Below are 18,066 nucleotides of genomic sequence, written 5' to 3'. Positions count from 1 at the left end.
ACCATCAAGTCCTTTTCGGCAAGGCCATGCTCTATCTTTTCATCCCCCAGTTTGCATTGGTAGTGAAGGTTGCCTCAAGTTAGGTGCAAAACCTTGCATTCAGCTTTATTGAACATCATGAGGTTCACCTGGGTCCACTGCTCAAGCCTAAGTCCTTCTGAATGGCCTCCCACTCCTTGGGTGTGCTGACCACATCAAACAGCTTGGTGTCATCTGCAAACTTGCCAAAGGTGCACTCAATCCTGCTGATGTCACTAATGAAGATATTAAAGAGTCAGTCCCAGTACTGACCCCTTGGGGACGCCACTCATTTCTGATCTCTACCCAGACACAGCCACTGACCACCACTCTGTGGCTTCAGTCCTGCAGCCAGTTCTTCATCCATTGAAGTCCTACCCATGAAATCCACATCTTCCCAATTTGGAGAGAAGGATGTTCTGGGTGACTGTGTCAAAGGCCTTACTGAAGTCCAGACAGATGACACCAGTGGCTCTTCCCTTGTTTATTGATGCAGTTTGAAGTTCTCCTGCTACGTACAGTCTAAACATAAAAAAAACTTAGAATATCACTTATTTAGATGAATTTGTGATAAATGATCCAGAAGACATAGAAATTGGAGAGAGATTTTTTGCTAGATGAAAAAGCTTTATTTGTCCTGCCTCTGTAGCGCACAGGATAACTCCCAGGGGATTTTAACAAAATAAACTCTGGAACAATAACTTCAGGCTAGCTCAAAACCAGACTTTTAGCAATCACAGGTCAATAATGCAAACACTCTTCCCCACCAGTTCTGTGAAGACAGATAAACTCTTAAGAGGCGCAGCAGTGGGAAGAAGGCAAACTTAGGGACCTACTGATTTTCTGGAGTTGTAGAGAACTCCAGAGTGGCTGCTCAGGCATCACCTGACCCTTTGCAGGTCATTCACTGCAGAGTGAGTTATGGAATGGCTTGGGTTGGAAGGGACTCCAAGGATCATCAAGTTCCAACACCCCCAGCCATGAGCAGGGCCACCAACCTCCAGAACTGGTACTATACCAGATTCCCAGGGCCCCATCCAATCTGGACTTGAACACCTCCAGGGATGGAGCAGCTATAACCTTTCTAGGCAGCCTGTTCCTCACCACTGTCTCTGTAAAGAACTTCCCGCTGACATCCAACCTAAGCCTTCCCTCTTTGAGCCGAAAACCTTTTCCCCTTGATCCTATCACCATCTGCCCCTGTAAAAGGTTGATTCCTCTCCTGTTTATAATCCCCTTTTAAATAATGGAAGGCTGCAATGAGGTCTCCTCACAGCCTTCTCTTCTCCAGGCTGAACAAGCCCAGCTCCCTCTTCTTCCTCCTTCTCTATTATTGCTTTTCAGAGAAAAGACTTCGGAAAATTCAGGCAACAGAGTTAAAGATGAAGCAATTTGCCTTTTATCCATACGGGTGGTGTCCTTCCCAAGATTCCTCTTTCCTGATTCCAAATGTACACAGCTTCATAAGCATGCTGAAGTCCTCTTGTGCTCGTTCAGTTCTGCTTTCTGCTCCTGGTCTGAGATGCATCTGAGAATTACCAGGGCATTGGCTGGGCCAAGTCACATATGCATATAATGATTATTTTTTTAATCTTGCTCTAAAGGCTATTAGTCGACTTACAAGTGCATCTGTCTGTTCCTTTAAGTACACAACACTCCTATGCTTTGTGAGATTTGATGAGCATACCACCTGATGGATAAGAAATCAGTTGAAAGGCCACAGACAGAGGGTGGTCATCAATGGCTCTGTGTCCAGGTGGAGCCAGTAATGAGCAGCATCCTCTGGGTGTCTGTCTTGGGACCGGTGCTCTTTAACATCTTTATCAATGACATCAATGACAGAATCGAGTGCACCCTCAGCAATTGCTGACGACACCAAGCTGAGTGGTGCGGTTGACACGGTGGAAGGAAGGGATGCCATTCAGAGGGATCTCAACAGACTTGGAAGGTGGGCCCAGATGAACCTAATGATGTTCAACATGGCAAAGTGCAAGGTTTTGCACTTGGTCTGGAGGAATGCCAGACATCCATACAGACTGAAAGGAGTGGTCCTCGAGAGCAGCCCTCCGGAGAAGGACCTGGGGGTCTTGATGGATGAAAAGCTTAACATGAGCCGGCAGTGTGCCCTTGCAGTTAGGAAGGACAATGGTATCCTGTGCTCCATCAGAAGAGGGGTGGCCACCAGGGACAGGGAGGTGATTGTCCCTCTACTCTGCTCTTGTGAGGCCCCACCTGCAGTACTGTGTCCAGGTCTGGAGCCCCCAAAACAGGAAGGACAAAGAGCTGTTGGAGAGGGTCCAGAGGAGAGCCACAAAGATGATCAGGGGACTGGAGCACCTCCCCTACAAAGACAGGCTCAGGGAGCTGGACTTGTTCAGCCTGGAGAAAAGGTGGCTGTGGGAAATTCAAATGTGCAGCAGCTAGCACTGCAGAGTCTCAAAGGCACCCCATAAGACTGATGCTCAAAGATGCTTCACTTTTTTCAACGTACCACCACAAACAAACTTCTCCCCAACAGTAGCATGGCCAAAAGCCTTACAAGTTTCTGTACATAACTGTTGTAGAAACAAAAGATATCTGCAACTGTCTACTCTTACTCATACACACCAGAAAACATGCAAAATCAAAACTGCCAATAGAATGGCATTTATCACTTGTATTTCAGGGATCTGTTTTAATCACATATTTGAAATTACTCACAAAATCAATCCCCTCGTTATTCAGGCTTTTTCTATTGTAAAAGCTTACATTCCTCAAAATCAAAGATGATGTAAGTAAAAACATCAAGAATTAAACATCAAGCTATCAAAACAAAACAGTGTATTAATTCAATCCTACAAGTATGCATACAGGAAACAAATATTTCATCTATAAACTGGAAACAGAAAGGTTACATGTTCATGAAATATTCCTCATCACTGAGGAATACATCCCCAGAACGTATCACTGAAAAGATAATGTGATGATTAAAGTTTCACACTCCTGGTCAAGCTACAGCCTCACATGGCTGCAGCATACTCCTGATAAACCATTTTCAGCTTGCAAGAGCAGAGAATGCCCTTACAAATTCTTTTATATTCCCATATAAATCAATTTGTTCAGAGGACTTGAACAATTTGCACTATGCTGCCACCACAAAACATCCAAAATTCAAAGTTAGGCAGAACACTGACTCAGCATCAATGCAGTCCTAACAAGCTCAGACTACGCTCTAAAACAGCAACCAGTGATTTTTCAGCCTGCTCTGGGCAGCAGGCTGCCATTCAACAAAAAAGCACAACTTTTTAACACAGTCTTCATTTTGTTGTACTTAGTGAAGAACAATTAATGGGTAATGTTGGACAGGTAATTGGGGAAAAAAAGGCAAGTTTAATTAAAGTTTTGGTCTGTCTTTGTACAGCAGCACAACTAAAAGGTAAATAAAAATCAGATTAATATTCCCTTTCAGGAGCATTATCAGACTAGAAACCTTCAAAAAAAAACATTTCTCTATGTACTCACATGGGTTGTAGTAAAACACTGGGTTATTTTTAGAGCTAAATTTGTTCTCTGCCTTAACTCCTATTCCAGAAAGAAAAAGGAGGGTGAAAGCAACATTTATTCCCTTTTAATCCAAAATTCAGAGATCTGTGCTGGATCTGTCCCAACAACAAATGGATTCACTATAAATTTAATGACATTCGGAATTACTTGTAATTACATCAAGTATGAATCTATCTCAATTTATTAATGACTGTACTTTTCATTCTTAAGAAGGAAGAAATTGCAACCTTTAAGGCTTCTTTTTCTTATGTTAAGCCACTCTTTACTCTTCTGCTGCCAAATATAGATCATTACTTTGAACACTGCTCCAGATCCTAACAAGCAGGGAGAGTTATTCATGACACAGTTAATTGCACATCAGAATAGCTCCAAGAATTTGAAGGAAATCATTTGGTTCAAGCAAAATAAAGTAACAATAGCACATACAATCATCCTGACACCATCCACCTTCTGCATGCAGCTATTTAAGAGACATTTAGTCATTTATCAAGACAGCCAAAAGCTAAAAATACAGGGCAGGGTGGTTTTCTAAAACATTCTGCAGTTTGTTTTTTTTTTTTTTATATGCAGTGAGTAGATGCTAATATGCAAAGATTCAGACTTCCACACAACCAAGGCAATAATGAACAAATCTGGAGTACTTCCAATTTTTATAATTGTTGCCTCCAAGGGAAATTACTGTATTTTTGTGTCATTTTTTAGAATTTTTTTCCTGATGAAAAGCAACAGCGTGGACCCACAGCTTGCTTGGTGTCTCAACCCATGCCATCTTTTTCAGTCCTGTCAAATTTTAGGAGCTCTTACAAAACCAACCTCCTTGTAAAGTTCTGATTAGTTCTTAGCTTGTACAGAATTACCTGAGACAGATAAAACAATACAAATAGACACTTAGAAGTACTATTCCATTATAAAAAGATATAAATACTAGAGAAGAACACAAACTCTTAGCAGTTTAACTACCTGTGTGTGTACACAAACAAGAACAAGATCTGTGCGCAACTCTCCCTCCACACTTTAGGAGACACTAACAACAGAGATATCTCAGGATCCAGTCAGCTCTACAGCAAACTTGGGTCGGGAAACACTGAAGTACCAAACCATGGTTCACCAAGGCACATACCACAAGACAGTCTCCCAAAGAACACTAGTGCTCGTTGGTGGCTCACACCAGTATTTTAAATCAAGGAAGAGCTACATTACTTTCTACTAGTCTCTAAGTGGTTTCATAAACAAACATAAAATGCAGAAGTTACTATAAGAGAAACTCAGAATAAAGATAAAGTAAGTTAAAAACATGTCAGAATGTACTTAACATACAGTTACCTTGTACTGTAAGGAAGACAGACGCCATGGTAGAGCCATCCTTGTTAGAAGCTATGCAGTTGTACTTCCCAGCATCTGTGAACTGTACTGCTTTCACTTCTAAAGATAGATTGCTCATCACCCTCATCCGTAGGGGCTCCTGGAGCCTCACATCCCTGCCATTTCTCTGCCAGGTAAGATTGTAACGCATGGTGCTTACAACCAGGCAGGTCAGGATGGCTCCTTCCCTAAGGATAGCTGTGACATTGTTAGGAACCTGAATCACAGGTGGAGGCTCTGCATAAAAAGAACAGAATAAAGAACAAAATAAAGAGAGAAAAGATTTAGAAACTTCTGAATCATTTGTGGACTCTCAATAAGTAACTTCAAGCATACCACAGCATACAAAAATTATAATACTGTTTTAATATTGAGTTTCATATGGTATTACTGAAGCCATAAAACAGAGAACCCAGGTCAGTTTACTCATTCCCCAGTGCTAAGTTATCTGATAGATGACAAGAACACACATGATTCACACGGAATAACTATGATATAGAATTATAGAATCATTCAGGTTGGAAAGATCACTAATATCATCTACTGCAACCATCAACCCTTGCGTATGATGACCATTCTAGATCACATCACCCAGAGCAACATCTACCTGCTTCTTTAAAACCTCCAGGGATGGTGACTCCACCACTTCCCTGGGCAGCCAACACCTCACCACTCTGAGTGTTCTCTTAATATCTGACATGAATCTCCCTTGGCACAACTTAAAGCCATTCCCTCTAATCCTATCACTGACTATCTAACAAAAGAGGCCAATCCCCACCTCGCCACAACCTCCTTTCAGGTACTTGTAGAATGTCTTATGCAAGCTCCCCTTTCTCCAGACTTCACAATCTCAGTTCTCTGAGTCGCTCTCCGTAAGACTTGTGCTCCAGACCCCACATCAGCATTGCTGCCTTTCTCTGGACACACTCTAGGGTCTCAGCATCTTTCTTGTAGCAGGGGGCCCAAAAGTGAGCAAAGTACTTGAAGCGCAGCCTCACCAGTGCAAATTGTAGGAGTACAGTACTTCTCTAGTCCTGCTGACTATGCTATTTCTGATAAAAGCCAGAACGCCACTGGCTTTCTTGGCCACCAGGGCATACTGCTGGCTATGTTCAGCCAGCTACCAACTAACATCCCCAGATCCTTTTCCTCTGCACAATCTTTCAGTCACTCTGCCCCAAGGCCATAGCGATGCACAGGGATTTTGTAATTGAAATGCAGGACCTGACACTTGGTCTTGTTGAAGCTCATCCTCACTGGCCTCAGCCCAGTGATCCAGTCTGTCCAGATCCCTCCATAGGGCCTTCCTACCCTCAGACAGATCAGCACTTCATCCCAGCTCCATGTCGTCTGCAAACTTAATGAGGATGCATTCAATTCCCTCTTCCAAAACATCAGTAAGGATATTAAACAGGATGAGCCCCAATATTGACCCCTATGGAACATCACTAGTGACTGGTCAACAGCTGGATCTAACTCCATTCACCACCTCTCTCTGGACCAGAATCAAATATCACATATATGAGAGAGGATATAGTTCTGCTCTTTGACCTAATATTGCACCAGGATAAGCCAACATGAGATTGCAGCCCCACAGCAGATGACAGCAGCAGGTCTCTAAGTCTGATCTATGACTGGAGCATGACCACAAAAGATAGAATCCAGGTTACACTTTAGTTTTTATTTTTAAAACAGGTGTGCATATTAGAGAGGGAAAATAAATAAAAATGTTGCTAGCATGGTCTTCTAATGGAGACAATGAATTCAAGTAATCAGCTGCTGCAAGAAATCACCATTATGTTCCTCACCTGATGGTTTCTAGGGGGTGCATGAAGGGAGCACATTTTTTTTGCCTTCAAGCCCATCTGATTGAAGACTGTATCAAATAAGATAAAGAGAAGGAGAGGCAGGGCAGTAAGCACAGTGCAGACACAGCTCTGAGAGATGAGCAATATCAGGCAGTAATAAACAGGCATGCTAACTGATGGGCTATTAAGAGGCCAGGGGCATCATTTCAAAGAGGAACCAACCTGGACTTGGCAACTAAAACCAAGGCAAACCAGGGTTGAAGGGTGGGAAGGGGGGGGGAAAAGAGTGCAACAGCAGGTTATAAAATGGTGAAGGAATGTGCAGCAGAAGTGAGTCTGGAAAAAATGCAGGAGTAGACAAAAAGATAGAGAAGGGGTCTGTCACGTATGGAGTATCAGTAGCCAGCATGCTTGCCTTATGCAGCCCTGCACACGATCACTGAGCTTGCCCTATCTTCTCACTAAATCTTCATTCTGTGGCCTCACTCTCTCTCCCACACAGTTGTTGCAAGGGCTCACTGTTGCTGGAGCAAGTGCAAACAGGCTGGGTGCCAGGTCCAGGAGTCTGAGCAGGGTGCAGGCATCCTTAGCCTGTGACACCAGCTGCTGGGGAGACTGGGCAAACCATGCCAACTGCTCGAACAGGTAAGGGTCCCAGCTACAAGCTGCTGGAGCAGGAACTGTGCATGTCCCAAAAGCCTGCTACTGGCAGGGCCAGAAGCAAGCAGAGGGCTCATTACCAGTGGCTGGAGCAGAGCTGCAGGTCATGGGTACATGCCCACCACCGGGCGCGGGGAGGTCAGAGCAGGGGGAGAGCCAGCATCTTCCCCAAGTCAGGTGTGCAACAGGCAGGTTTTCTAGCCATCTTCAGGGAAGGGGCATGGGGTGGACAGAGGAGCAGTGGTAGTACTTCAGAGATATTTAAGTGTCACATACCTGTGACCAGAGAGCGCTATGTATAATGAGCTCCAGCCCCTACCAGCAGCAGGAGCAACACGGCCGCTATGCGTGACACAAGGCCCACACAGCAGCTCTGCTGCAGTGCCTTGTGGCCATGCTAAGGGTCTCTGAGCACCTGCAATATGCACACAGCAGGCTAGGCCCTGCAGCTGGCACAACATTGCTCAGCACTTTCCAGGCACTTTTTCTTCCAATCTGTAATACATATATTATGTTTTAATTTCCACTATTTGTTATTGTTTGCTTTCTGCTTTACTGATCTGTATATTTTTAGTCATGGAAGGATGCAGCTGCAATAACTTTATACTGGAATTTAGTTTTGAAACCATAAATGCTAAAAATAGGAGCTCTTGTTTTGATTTTGTTTTAATCCTGCTTGAGACATAGCTGATAAAGGAGAAAAGAAAAATCTCAATGCTATAGAATGCATACATTCCACATATATTTATGGAATGCATGAAGCGTTACACTGTAAAAATTAGATATATTATATATATAAATTCTATTTGTTTTCTTTTTCTTCCCAAACTAGTTCTTGCAAAGAAAAATCTGCAATGAATAATGTTCTGACCGAGGTGCATACGGAAATAAATAGCTATAAGAGCAAGACCAAGTCTTTATCAATGCACAGCAAAAAATGATTTATCCTAAGCAAAGCAAGCCTAAGAGAAAAGAAAACATATCTGTATTTACTAAGGGTGAAAGACGCACCTCAACTCAGAGCCAACAATAACTTTTCCTCACTAAAGTCTCTTGTAGGGTCTCAAGCAAGGTTCACAAGCCTTCAGCTAGCTCATGGCACGCTAATGAACCCCTCATACACTGCACTCTGGTGTGCAGCTCTGCTTCCGAACACATACAGTCCCTAGCAGCCACACTCTTATTACCAATACAGCGTATGTTAACAAATGCAGAGGAGAACTGCTTGAGATTTGCTTATTGAAACTGGAGTTTCACTCTTGCACTTTAGGAGCTTGAGGGGGTTTTGGGGAAGAAAAGACATATCTTAAATGTTTCACACAGGAACATCCACAAGTACGCTACTGAAAGAAACTCAGAAAAATAAGAGAAAAACAGATTAAAAACCCTATCTTTCGGCTGTCAGTCCATATCTTTTAACACACAACAGCCTCTTACAACAACATTGTGCGCTGCAATCCCCTGGTCGAGCTCTTAAGCCAGGGGCTCTGACTACAGGGAATTTAGTTTACGTGTCTGCAGAAGCTAACAAGCCATTTGACATTAAGATTTAACACTGGTGAGAAAGACAAACTTGAGTGTTTGCTTTTCCTGAAAACAGAAAGTACTGACACAGTTCCAGTACCCTTCACCCAGCAGCTGGCAAAACTGATAATCCGTGATGTGCTGTCTGTCATCTGGGCAAACTAAGGAAACTTGAGAAGGTTGTCTGCATAAAGAAGTTTCAGATAATTTTATTTAAAATATTTGCGTACAAGGCTTTCAAAAGTATCTCCCTCACATTACTCCTCTGACACTCAAGAGAGCTAATTGCTTGTGTTTGCAGTGTGTCACCTGCAAATGGATCTCACAGTGCTTTGTAAATGAGATGACGCCCCAGTCATTCCCCCTTAATTCTCAATGCTACCAGCGTCACAAGAGAAGAGATAGGATTCTCTTTCATTCATTTCCCTCTGTAAGAGAATGGCTGAAACTTCCTGACCAACAGTTCTTATGCACACAACTTCTGAGCCAGAATATAACAGCTGCCTGTACTCTAAAATATGGGTTGAAACAAGAAAATGACAATATCCTGTTCACTAGAAGAATTTCATTAGATAAATAATGAACTAGTGCTCAGCTAGGACTCAAATAAGTACTGATGTTACTGTTCTGTTCTACTTGAGTACTTTGTGTGATTAAAAGGATGTTCCTCTTCTCAGATCTAGGTATAAGAGGGCTGTTTCTCCACAAACTTTCCCTTGCACGGAATCAATGATGTCAGGCTGGGTTTTTTTCCCCCCCCCATGTTCTCATTCTGTATTTTTGGAAAAAAAAAAAAAAACAAGGTGAAGGGAAATACAGGTCACTGCCTTCAGCTACTGAAAGGGTTGTTTTAGAGAAAACAAACTGAGTCTTCTTGGAACACAGAAGATAAGAGTCCACAGTTGTAATATTCAGCATGGGAAGCTACAACTAGACTGTTAAGCATTTTTCAAGTGAGGGCAATTAACTACTGAAAAGCTGCCCAAAGAGCTTGACTAGTGGCCTTGGCGACATCCCCTGCTTGACTAGACAAGTCCCTTGGGAATGTGATCAAGCTTGGAAGCCAACTCTGCTATGAGCTGAGAGTAAAGTAGTTAATGTGCAAAGGTCTCTCCAACTTAAATGGTTTCGTGGTTCCACAACTCTGGATAGCTAACCTCAATTAGTTAATGCAGGAGAAAAAAGAAAGACACTCCACATTTCAAACGCTTACAGAAAAGCTTAGGGGTGAATTCAAGCTGTCATTACAAGCTTTAACTAGCCTCATTGCCACTTGGGCTCTGTTCCAGTGTCTTCTCTATTCAAGGGCAATAATTTACCCTTCCACATAGAATCATGAAATTGTTTCAGCTGGGAGGGATCCCTAAAGGACATATAGTACAACTCCCCTGAAATGAACATGGACATCTACAGCTAGATCAGGTTGCACAGAGCCTGGTCCAGGCCTCTCCACGGACAAGGCATTCACCACCTCTATGGGCAACATCAGTCTCACTGTGAAAGACTTTTTCCTTATACCCAAACTAAATCTCCCCTCTTCACGTTTGAAACCATTTCACCTTGTACTGTTCACAACAGACCCTGCTGAAGAGCCTGTCCCCTTCCTTCTCATAGCTTCACCTAGATACTGAAGGGCTGCTCTCAGGTTCTTCTCTTCTCCAGGCTGAAAAGCACCAGCTCTTTCAGCCTATCCTCACAGGGATGGTGTTTCATCCCTTGGGTCATTCTTGTCCTTCCTCTGGACACACTCAAACGGGTCCATGTCTCTCCTATACTGAGGACTCCAAATCTGTACGCAGTATCCCAGGTGAGGTCTCACCAGCATGGGGTAGAGGGGCAGGATTATCTTCCACCACGTGCTGGCCGTGCTTCTTTTGATGTGGCCAGGATACAGTTGGTTTTCTGGGCTGTGAGAGCTGCTGGCTCATGCCTAAGTTCCTATCCACTGGTAGCCCCAGTTCTTATTTGGCAGGGCTGTGCTCCATCCTTACATCTCCCAGCCTGTACTGAGAGTGGGAGTTGTCATGACTTAAGTCCAAGACCTTGCACTTGGATTTTTTGAACCTTCTGGCTCAAGCCTGAGTCTCTCTGTATGACATCCTGTCCCTCAGGCATCCTTTAGTGTCATTTGCAAACTTGCTGAGCATGCACTTGATCCCACTGTCCATGTCATTGATGAAGATATTAAAGATCATCTGCTCCAATACTAACCCCTGAGAGACACCACTGGTCACTGATCTCCATCTGGACATCGAGCCATTGACTGGCACTCTCTGGATACAACCTCTCAACCAGTTTCTTGTCCATCCAACAGACCACTGATCAAATCCACACCTTTCTAATTTGGAAAGAAGGATATTGTGGGGGACCCATGTCAAAGGCCTTACTGAAGCCTGGATAAATAACATCGGCAGCCCTTTCTTCACCCATTAACTTAATTATGCCATCATAAAAGACCGAACAAGCAAGAACAGTTGCTACAAAGCAAATCCCATGTTAATACTCAAAATTAGTTTCTGCTTAAAATTCAACAAACTTATGAACATGAGCAGGAAAAGAACATGCTTCCACTTTGAAGTATTTTAAATAATATCTTTTTATTGTCACCAAGTGCTATTTCTCACCGTTAAATATTTCAGCACAATGAATTAAATCATATTTAAATACAGAATGAACTAGTGCCCACCTGATACATCCAGAAGAGTCTGTGCACGACCAATTCCTGCAGCACTGGTTGCAATACATTCATAGAAACCTTCATCAGACAAGGAGACTTGGTTGATCTCCCAGCTCATGCTTGATGATTCTCTAGAGAGAGAAAAAGGTATATTCACTAAACTTCTGAGGGAATCGAGAACATGGTTTCCTGTTGCAGGCATAGGTTTTCACATTAAGAGGAAAAACAGATCCTCTACTGAATTAAACCAGATCTAGCTTTATGGATTTTATTTAAAGATGAATATTAGCATCATACACTTTTTAGAAGTATTGAGAAGGGCAAGCTTTTGCTGTAGATGTTTAACTGAATTCTAAGAAGCCCTTATGTCAACAGTTGCCACAGTAAGGCACTATTTGCAGTCATACCTTATTGCTGCATTCTCTACTCAAGACGCCTATCTTTCCCTAATACCCATCAGCTTCTACGTAGAACTAGTATGCAGTACCACACTTATGGCTCTTACTAGCCAGACTTTTAGGTACAGATATGAGCTACACAAAAAGAGCACTGTCCTTTAACAGATAAAAATTAAGCCTCTCCTCTCTTTATGCAAACACACTCTTAGGTTCATAGAACAGAGAGGGTAGCATCTAGCACATTCACCACTAGCACAACCCCATAGCCAAGCTCTAAGGACCAAATCACATCCTAGTTATCAGTTCCTGTGAAAACACTGACAGGGAGCACAGCACTAATCATGTAACTAACCTCAGCTCCTGCCCATCAGAAGCCATCCCACACTATCCAACATCTCCTACCCAGGAAGGAAGGAAGGAGCAGCAGCAAGTGAGGGCCTGCACATATGAGCTACAGCTGAAGAAGCCTTCTCTGCTCCTGTCACACTACTAATACACATCGCTAGGCAGAATACATTTCATCTGGCTTATCAAACCAAACTTCAGCCTTGACTAATGACCACAACAACTAGCAGACTCAGAGTGATTTTTGCCTTTCTTGTCAGTTTCGCTTATTAGTTTTGCTCCCCTTGTGGAGACACTGGTGTCATTTATATCACAGGATGGATTGTGAAGACATTAGCGCTCATTTCTCACTGACTTACCACTTTTTGTCCTTGAGAACCAAAAGTTGGATGCAAGCCAGCAGTGTGTGCTTGCAGCCAGAAAGGCCAGCTTATCCTGGACTGCATCAGCAAGGCAGGAAGGGGATTGTCCCCTTCTGCTCTGCCCTGTTGAGGCTCTATCTGGAGTACTGTGAACAGGCCTGGGGCACCAGCATAAAAAGGATGCAGAGCTGTTGAGCAGGTCCAGGGGAGGGCCACAAAGATGGTCAGAGGGCTGGAGCACCTCTTATGAAGAAAAGTTGAGGGAACTGGTCTTGTTCAGCTTGGAGAAGAGAAGGCTGCGGGGAGACCAAATTGTGGCCTTCCAGTACTTGAAGGGAGCAGAGAAACAGGAGGGGGACCAACTTTTTACACAGTCTGGTAGAGACAGAACAAGGGGGAAATGGTTTTAAACTAAAAAGGAAAAAATTAGGTTAGATTTTACGAAGAAATTATTTACATAGAGGGTGGTGAGGCGCTGTCACAGGCTTCCCAGAGAAGCTGGGGACACTTCATCCCTGGAGGCATGAAAAGGCAGATTGGATGGGGCCCTGGGTAGCCTGATCTGGTCAGAGGCAACCAGTTCATGACGGGGGTAGATGGAATTCAATTTGTAAGATCCCTTCCAACCCAAGCCTGTGATTCAGTGAATAAGGTGCCAATTACTGGATTCAGTCTCCTAAATCAGACTGGTCAGAAGTTCCTACAGATGTTAATCAAAATCCTCATTTCCTTACTAGACTGCCTTAGGACATAGAAATCTAAGAAAAGCAAAGCTTTTAAAATTTTAGAGAAATTTCACTTTTTTTCCAAGATATTACTCATTCAAAATTAATATCTGCAATTTGTAATTTGAAGCAGACAGCAGTTCTGGAATCCATATTTTGAAATGTCTGTTAATTTCAAAAAACTCTTAACCTACATTCATTCCAATGGTACTTTCACCCAGACAACTGTCATAGTATAACTACAATGTTCAACTTATCAGATATTTACTTTTTGAAATATGCAGAAGAATGTTTTAACAAAAAATTACACCTTGTCACCAAAACAAGCAAACCTCAATGGAGAGCAATACTACAACTCTAGTGAACTAGACAGAGGCCATTCAGAACCTCACTACCAGTAAAATGCAGACAAGCCAAGCAAAACTGAACTCTGTATCTGTGATCAGTAACATTTGGCTTGAGATATATTTTGTTAAATTAACTTGTATGACCTTTAACTTGTATGCTCCTTCACCCATTCTGTAATAAGAGAATGAAAAACACATTCTGCTTACTAGGGTGCTGGATATGTGAAAAGCAGGGAGTAGAAGTGTATAGTTTGACAACTAAGAATTCAAAGAAGTTACACGGCTACTGAAGTATGCTGCATGGCTCACTGATCATAAACAATACATGATAACAAAAACCGCAATAACAGTAACAATAGTAATAATAATAATCTGTAACATCTTATACTGCTGACAATGTGCAGGAAAGCTTCACCATTTATCTCCTGTGGCTTCAATCCACGGAATTCAGCATCCCTAATGAATATTATAGAAATAACAGGATATCAATTGTATCAATTGTAAATAGAAATCATGGAATACAAATAGAAAGTAAAATAGGATAGGGAAAAAAGTCACTACTTACTTGAATAGCTGATCCACTCCTAATTTTACTCCATTTTTAGTAAAGTGCTGAGTAAAAGGTATAAGACTTTCTACACGGCAAGGAACAGACCCTGGCTGTGAGTAATATCCTGGAGTCTTGTTTGGCATTGTAACTTTTGGAGCATCTGAAGAAAGCAAACATTTCCAAAACGATTATTAACAATTATTAACACGCCCCATCTTCTCATTAAAAGAAAATTCAACTTCTGATTAAGCTATATTTAATAACCAATAAATTTAACTTCACAACTCAGATAAGACATAATTACATTCAATTCAAATTAACATCTCTTACCAGGAGTAATACTAGAAAATGAAACACTTGAAACTCTCTGGAAAAGATAACCATCCTTGTCGTAGCCTGTTATTTTAACAAAAAAAGCTTCATCTGGTGGAATAAAGTCAGAAATGTTCCATAGTCCATACGGCTTTCTGTCAGGATAGTATTTCACAGGCAAGGTCTTAAGAGGTTCCCCTGAAATACTCAGAAGCTCAAGACAGTCTACTCTGGCTGGAGGAAGGATCCCTGTGGTATTTAGCAGCACAAAGGTAGGAATCCCTAGAAAAACAAGAATATGCTATTTCAAGTGTTTAAAAAAAACAAATTCCAATAAATTCAATGTGTATTGCTCACCACCCCATGAATGCACCATTCAGTTTCAACCTTTACTTACAAAGTAGCAGGAAAATAAGCTGCTCTAGACTGTCATCTGCTTATTAGCACTGATTAGAGCTTAAATTACTGTTTTCCAACAGGTGTTCCTGAAATAGCAGCCCCTGCATTAACTGCTCTCCATGGCCCAAAATATTCTCTTAGGCTCCAAAACTACCACAAGACAAGTTGCAATTTCAAGGCATTTCATAACTAAAAACCACAGAATTTGTGCAACAATAAAAAAAAAAGCTAACAAAAATACACGTCAATTAGGTAAGAACATTGGCTGCATATTCAAGGCCCTAAGAACAAGATAGTATTAGCCCCAATTTATCAAAGTTCACTAGAAAGATCATCCTACTTTATTTTTGGTGCCTCGTACTCCCAAAAGCTGTTACTGCTTAGCATAGAATAAAATTAATACAAACCTTGCACTGGTCTGCTGGATGTTTTCTTGAAGTCTAACGTTGGCTTCTTGGAAAACCCAGCTCGAAATTCAATAGTGCTGAGACCCGTGATCCGAACAGAGTGCCTTCCACTGCTCGACGTCTGAAAAGGCAACAGTTGAAGTTCACAAGCCAAATCAGTATTTCAGGATTTGCAGGTTTCTGAACCATCCACTGAGGTCAGTGTGAAGAATTCATAAGAGGTTTACATCAAGAATTATATGAAAAAAGCATTTAATAATTCTCTACTTTTAGACACTGCCACCAATAGCTGTAGTGACTGCAAAAGGAGTCAGCTGATTTTGTCCCACAACACAAACACACAAGACCAGCAATTACTTTAACATGCCAGTGACAGTAACTAGAGAACATTTCTAGAAATTTGGATTATTATTACTTTTGTTAAGCATATTACAAAACAGGAAATGAAACGTCATTGGAAAAAATCAGCATACATTTTCTGCTGGTCACTAATATAAATAACTTACTTCCAGTGCTAGAATAATATATTTTACCTTTTTATTTATTATTAAGCTCAATTTTTAGAATACATGTATAATTTTATCTGTGAGGTATATGGAGACATCATATGTACTGCATATTCCAAAGCAAGTGGCACATACAGAGCAGCCTCAACCAATGCAGCATGTTAGAAGCACTCCTCTTTCACAGCCAGGGTCTTAGTCACAGAGCCGAGAATGCAGAAGTAGCTCCTTCTGCAAGCTTTATTGCTTGAGGGTACAGTACCTGCTATGCAAAGCAAATCAAAATAATTGTAGGACTGAGGACTTCTTAGAGTTATTTTTTATCATTGCATGCTGAGAAATAAAAGGAATATGAAGCTTTTGTCCTCACCTACTTTCACACTGCCCAGCTGTTAGAAAAACTGCTGTGCTGGGCATAGCATTAGATGTTACATATGCTTAACTGACAAAGCCATGGATAATATCACCCAGAGCAGCAGAAAAAAACTTAAGACTTCAATGGCTATGAAAAGTCTACAATGCCAAGATCTAATCTGAGTTTAGTAGAATCTACTCTGATTTTTTGTTCTGAGACAATGCAACCTACGAGACACACAACATAAAGAAAACCTGTATTAAAGTAACATTATCAGGATTTTTCTACCGTGAGAACATTAAATAGTAGAACCTTAAAATACAGAATTCCTTCAGTCAGTAAGCCTCTCCAACACAGCTGTATGTGAGTATTAAATTAAGCAGTCATTTCTCATAACTAACTGCCAGGGGAGAGCTGTTTAGACACTGACAAATTGCTGTCTATCTGCTTAAAACCACCTGTTTGCTCCTATTTGTTTAGCCTTTCACCTCAAAAAATCACTAATAAAGCCTTTTATATAAAGCAGCTGTTAAGAATATAAATAAATACTTCAGTGTGTCAAACAACTTGTATTATCAACTGTTAAAATTCCATTAGATAAATGCAGTGACAAAATTATTTTCATTTATGCATCCACATTAGGAATTTACAGCACAATTCAATTTCTCATGAGGTTTTTTCCTAAATTTTTAACCATGTTCTTACCAAAAAAAAAAAAAGCCAGTGACTAAAGCTAAAGCTTTGTGCCTTGAAGCTGTCATGCTACGCAAATACCTAAGGATAAAATTCATCCCAAAGGATTGCTTTCCAGTGAGTACTTTTCTAATCTCTTTTCAGAATTATCAAGGATCACTGGAATTACACATTGTTTCACCTCCCAGACCAGATGACTGAAATAAGATCAAACAGATAGCACAGTGCAGAAAGCAAACATGTCAAATGCATCAGAAAAAAAAAAAAAAAAAAAAAAAGCTTTATTGCCTTGCAAACAGCACAGCATAAAATTCATCCAAAGTAAATGTATCAAGAAACAAAAGCTTGAAAAGAGCACTGGTTAAAGACAAGCAAACTTACCAAAAAAAAAAAAAAAAGCAAAAACCTCTTATTTTAAAGCAGCTCACAGTAGAAGGAAAAACAAGCTACAATAACAAATAGATTTTTAACTGCAATGTTGTATTTATATACTTACATTCACAATGACAGAGACATGCAGCTGAACTGAACTCTCCATATCCCCAGTGAGCAGAAATTACTCACTGGTTTGACATTATGCTCCTTTGAATCAGCTGCCAGAAGACTATCTTAATCACAAGATTTTTCGGCTGATCTTCCTACCCCCATCACCTTTCCCTCCTTTTCTCAACTGCACAAATGATAATTTAATATTATAAGATTCACGTATTGGTGCAAAACTTCCTATGCTCCAGTTTGTGGCCAGTTCCCCTTGTCCTGTCCTCACAGGCCACTGAAAAGAGGTTGGCCACATCCCTTTCACTCCCGCACTTCAGATATTTATAAACATTAATTAAACCTACTTTATACATAGGTGTATCTATAAAAGGTAAATATATAAAAGATCTATATATTATTGATCTATAAAAAGTAAATACTTCAGCTACAAGAGTTCAGTTCACAGCCAGGCTCCACTCTGTGTAGCAACACATCTTAAGTGCTCTTGGAGGTTATTTTATTTGCACATCTTACATTTATACAACATTTATATATGGACCTCACAGGAACATGAGGCTAACAAGCACTGTCACCCAGAGAA

At 41.3% G+C, this 18,066-nt stretch overlaps 1 protein-coding gene across 1 annotated transcript in view; it reads right to left on the bottom strand.

Moving 5' to 3' along the window:
- HMCN1 (hemicentin 1) overlaps positions 1–18,066 on the bottom strand; it is a 185,812-nt gene that overhangs the window by 114,958 nt on the left and 52,788 nt on the right. Inside the window, exons 7-11 of the mRNA XM_042873540.1 lie at positions 15,438–15,558; positions 14,650–14,913; positions 14,335–14,479; positions 11,602–11,723; positions 4,885–5,160 (exon numbers count right to left, since the gene is read on the bottom strand). Of these exons, the coding sequence (XP_042729474.1) occupies positions 4,885–5,160; positions 11,602–11,723; positions 14,335–14,479; positions 14,650–14,913; positions 15,438–15,558 (928 nt within the window). The remainder of the gene's footprint in view (positions 1–4,884; positions 5,161–11,601; positions 11,724–14,334; positions 14,480–14,649; positions 14,914–15,437; positions 15,559–18,066) is intronic.

Source organism: Lagopus leucura, unplaced genomic scaffold (assembly GCF_019238085.1).
Source record: "Lagopus leucura isolate 7727_CA_CO unplaced genomic scaffold, USGS_WTPT01 Super-Scaffold_100009, whole genome shotgun sequence".
Taxonomy (NCBI): Eukaryota; Metazoa; Chordata; class Aves; order Galliformes; family Phasianidae; genus Lagopus; species Lagopus leucura.
This window is presented reverse-complemented; position numbering and strand designations above follow the sequence as displayed.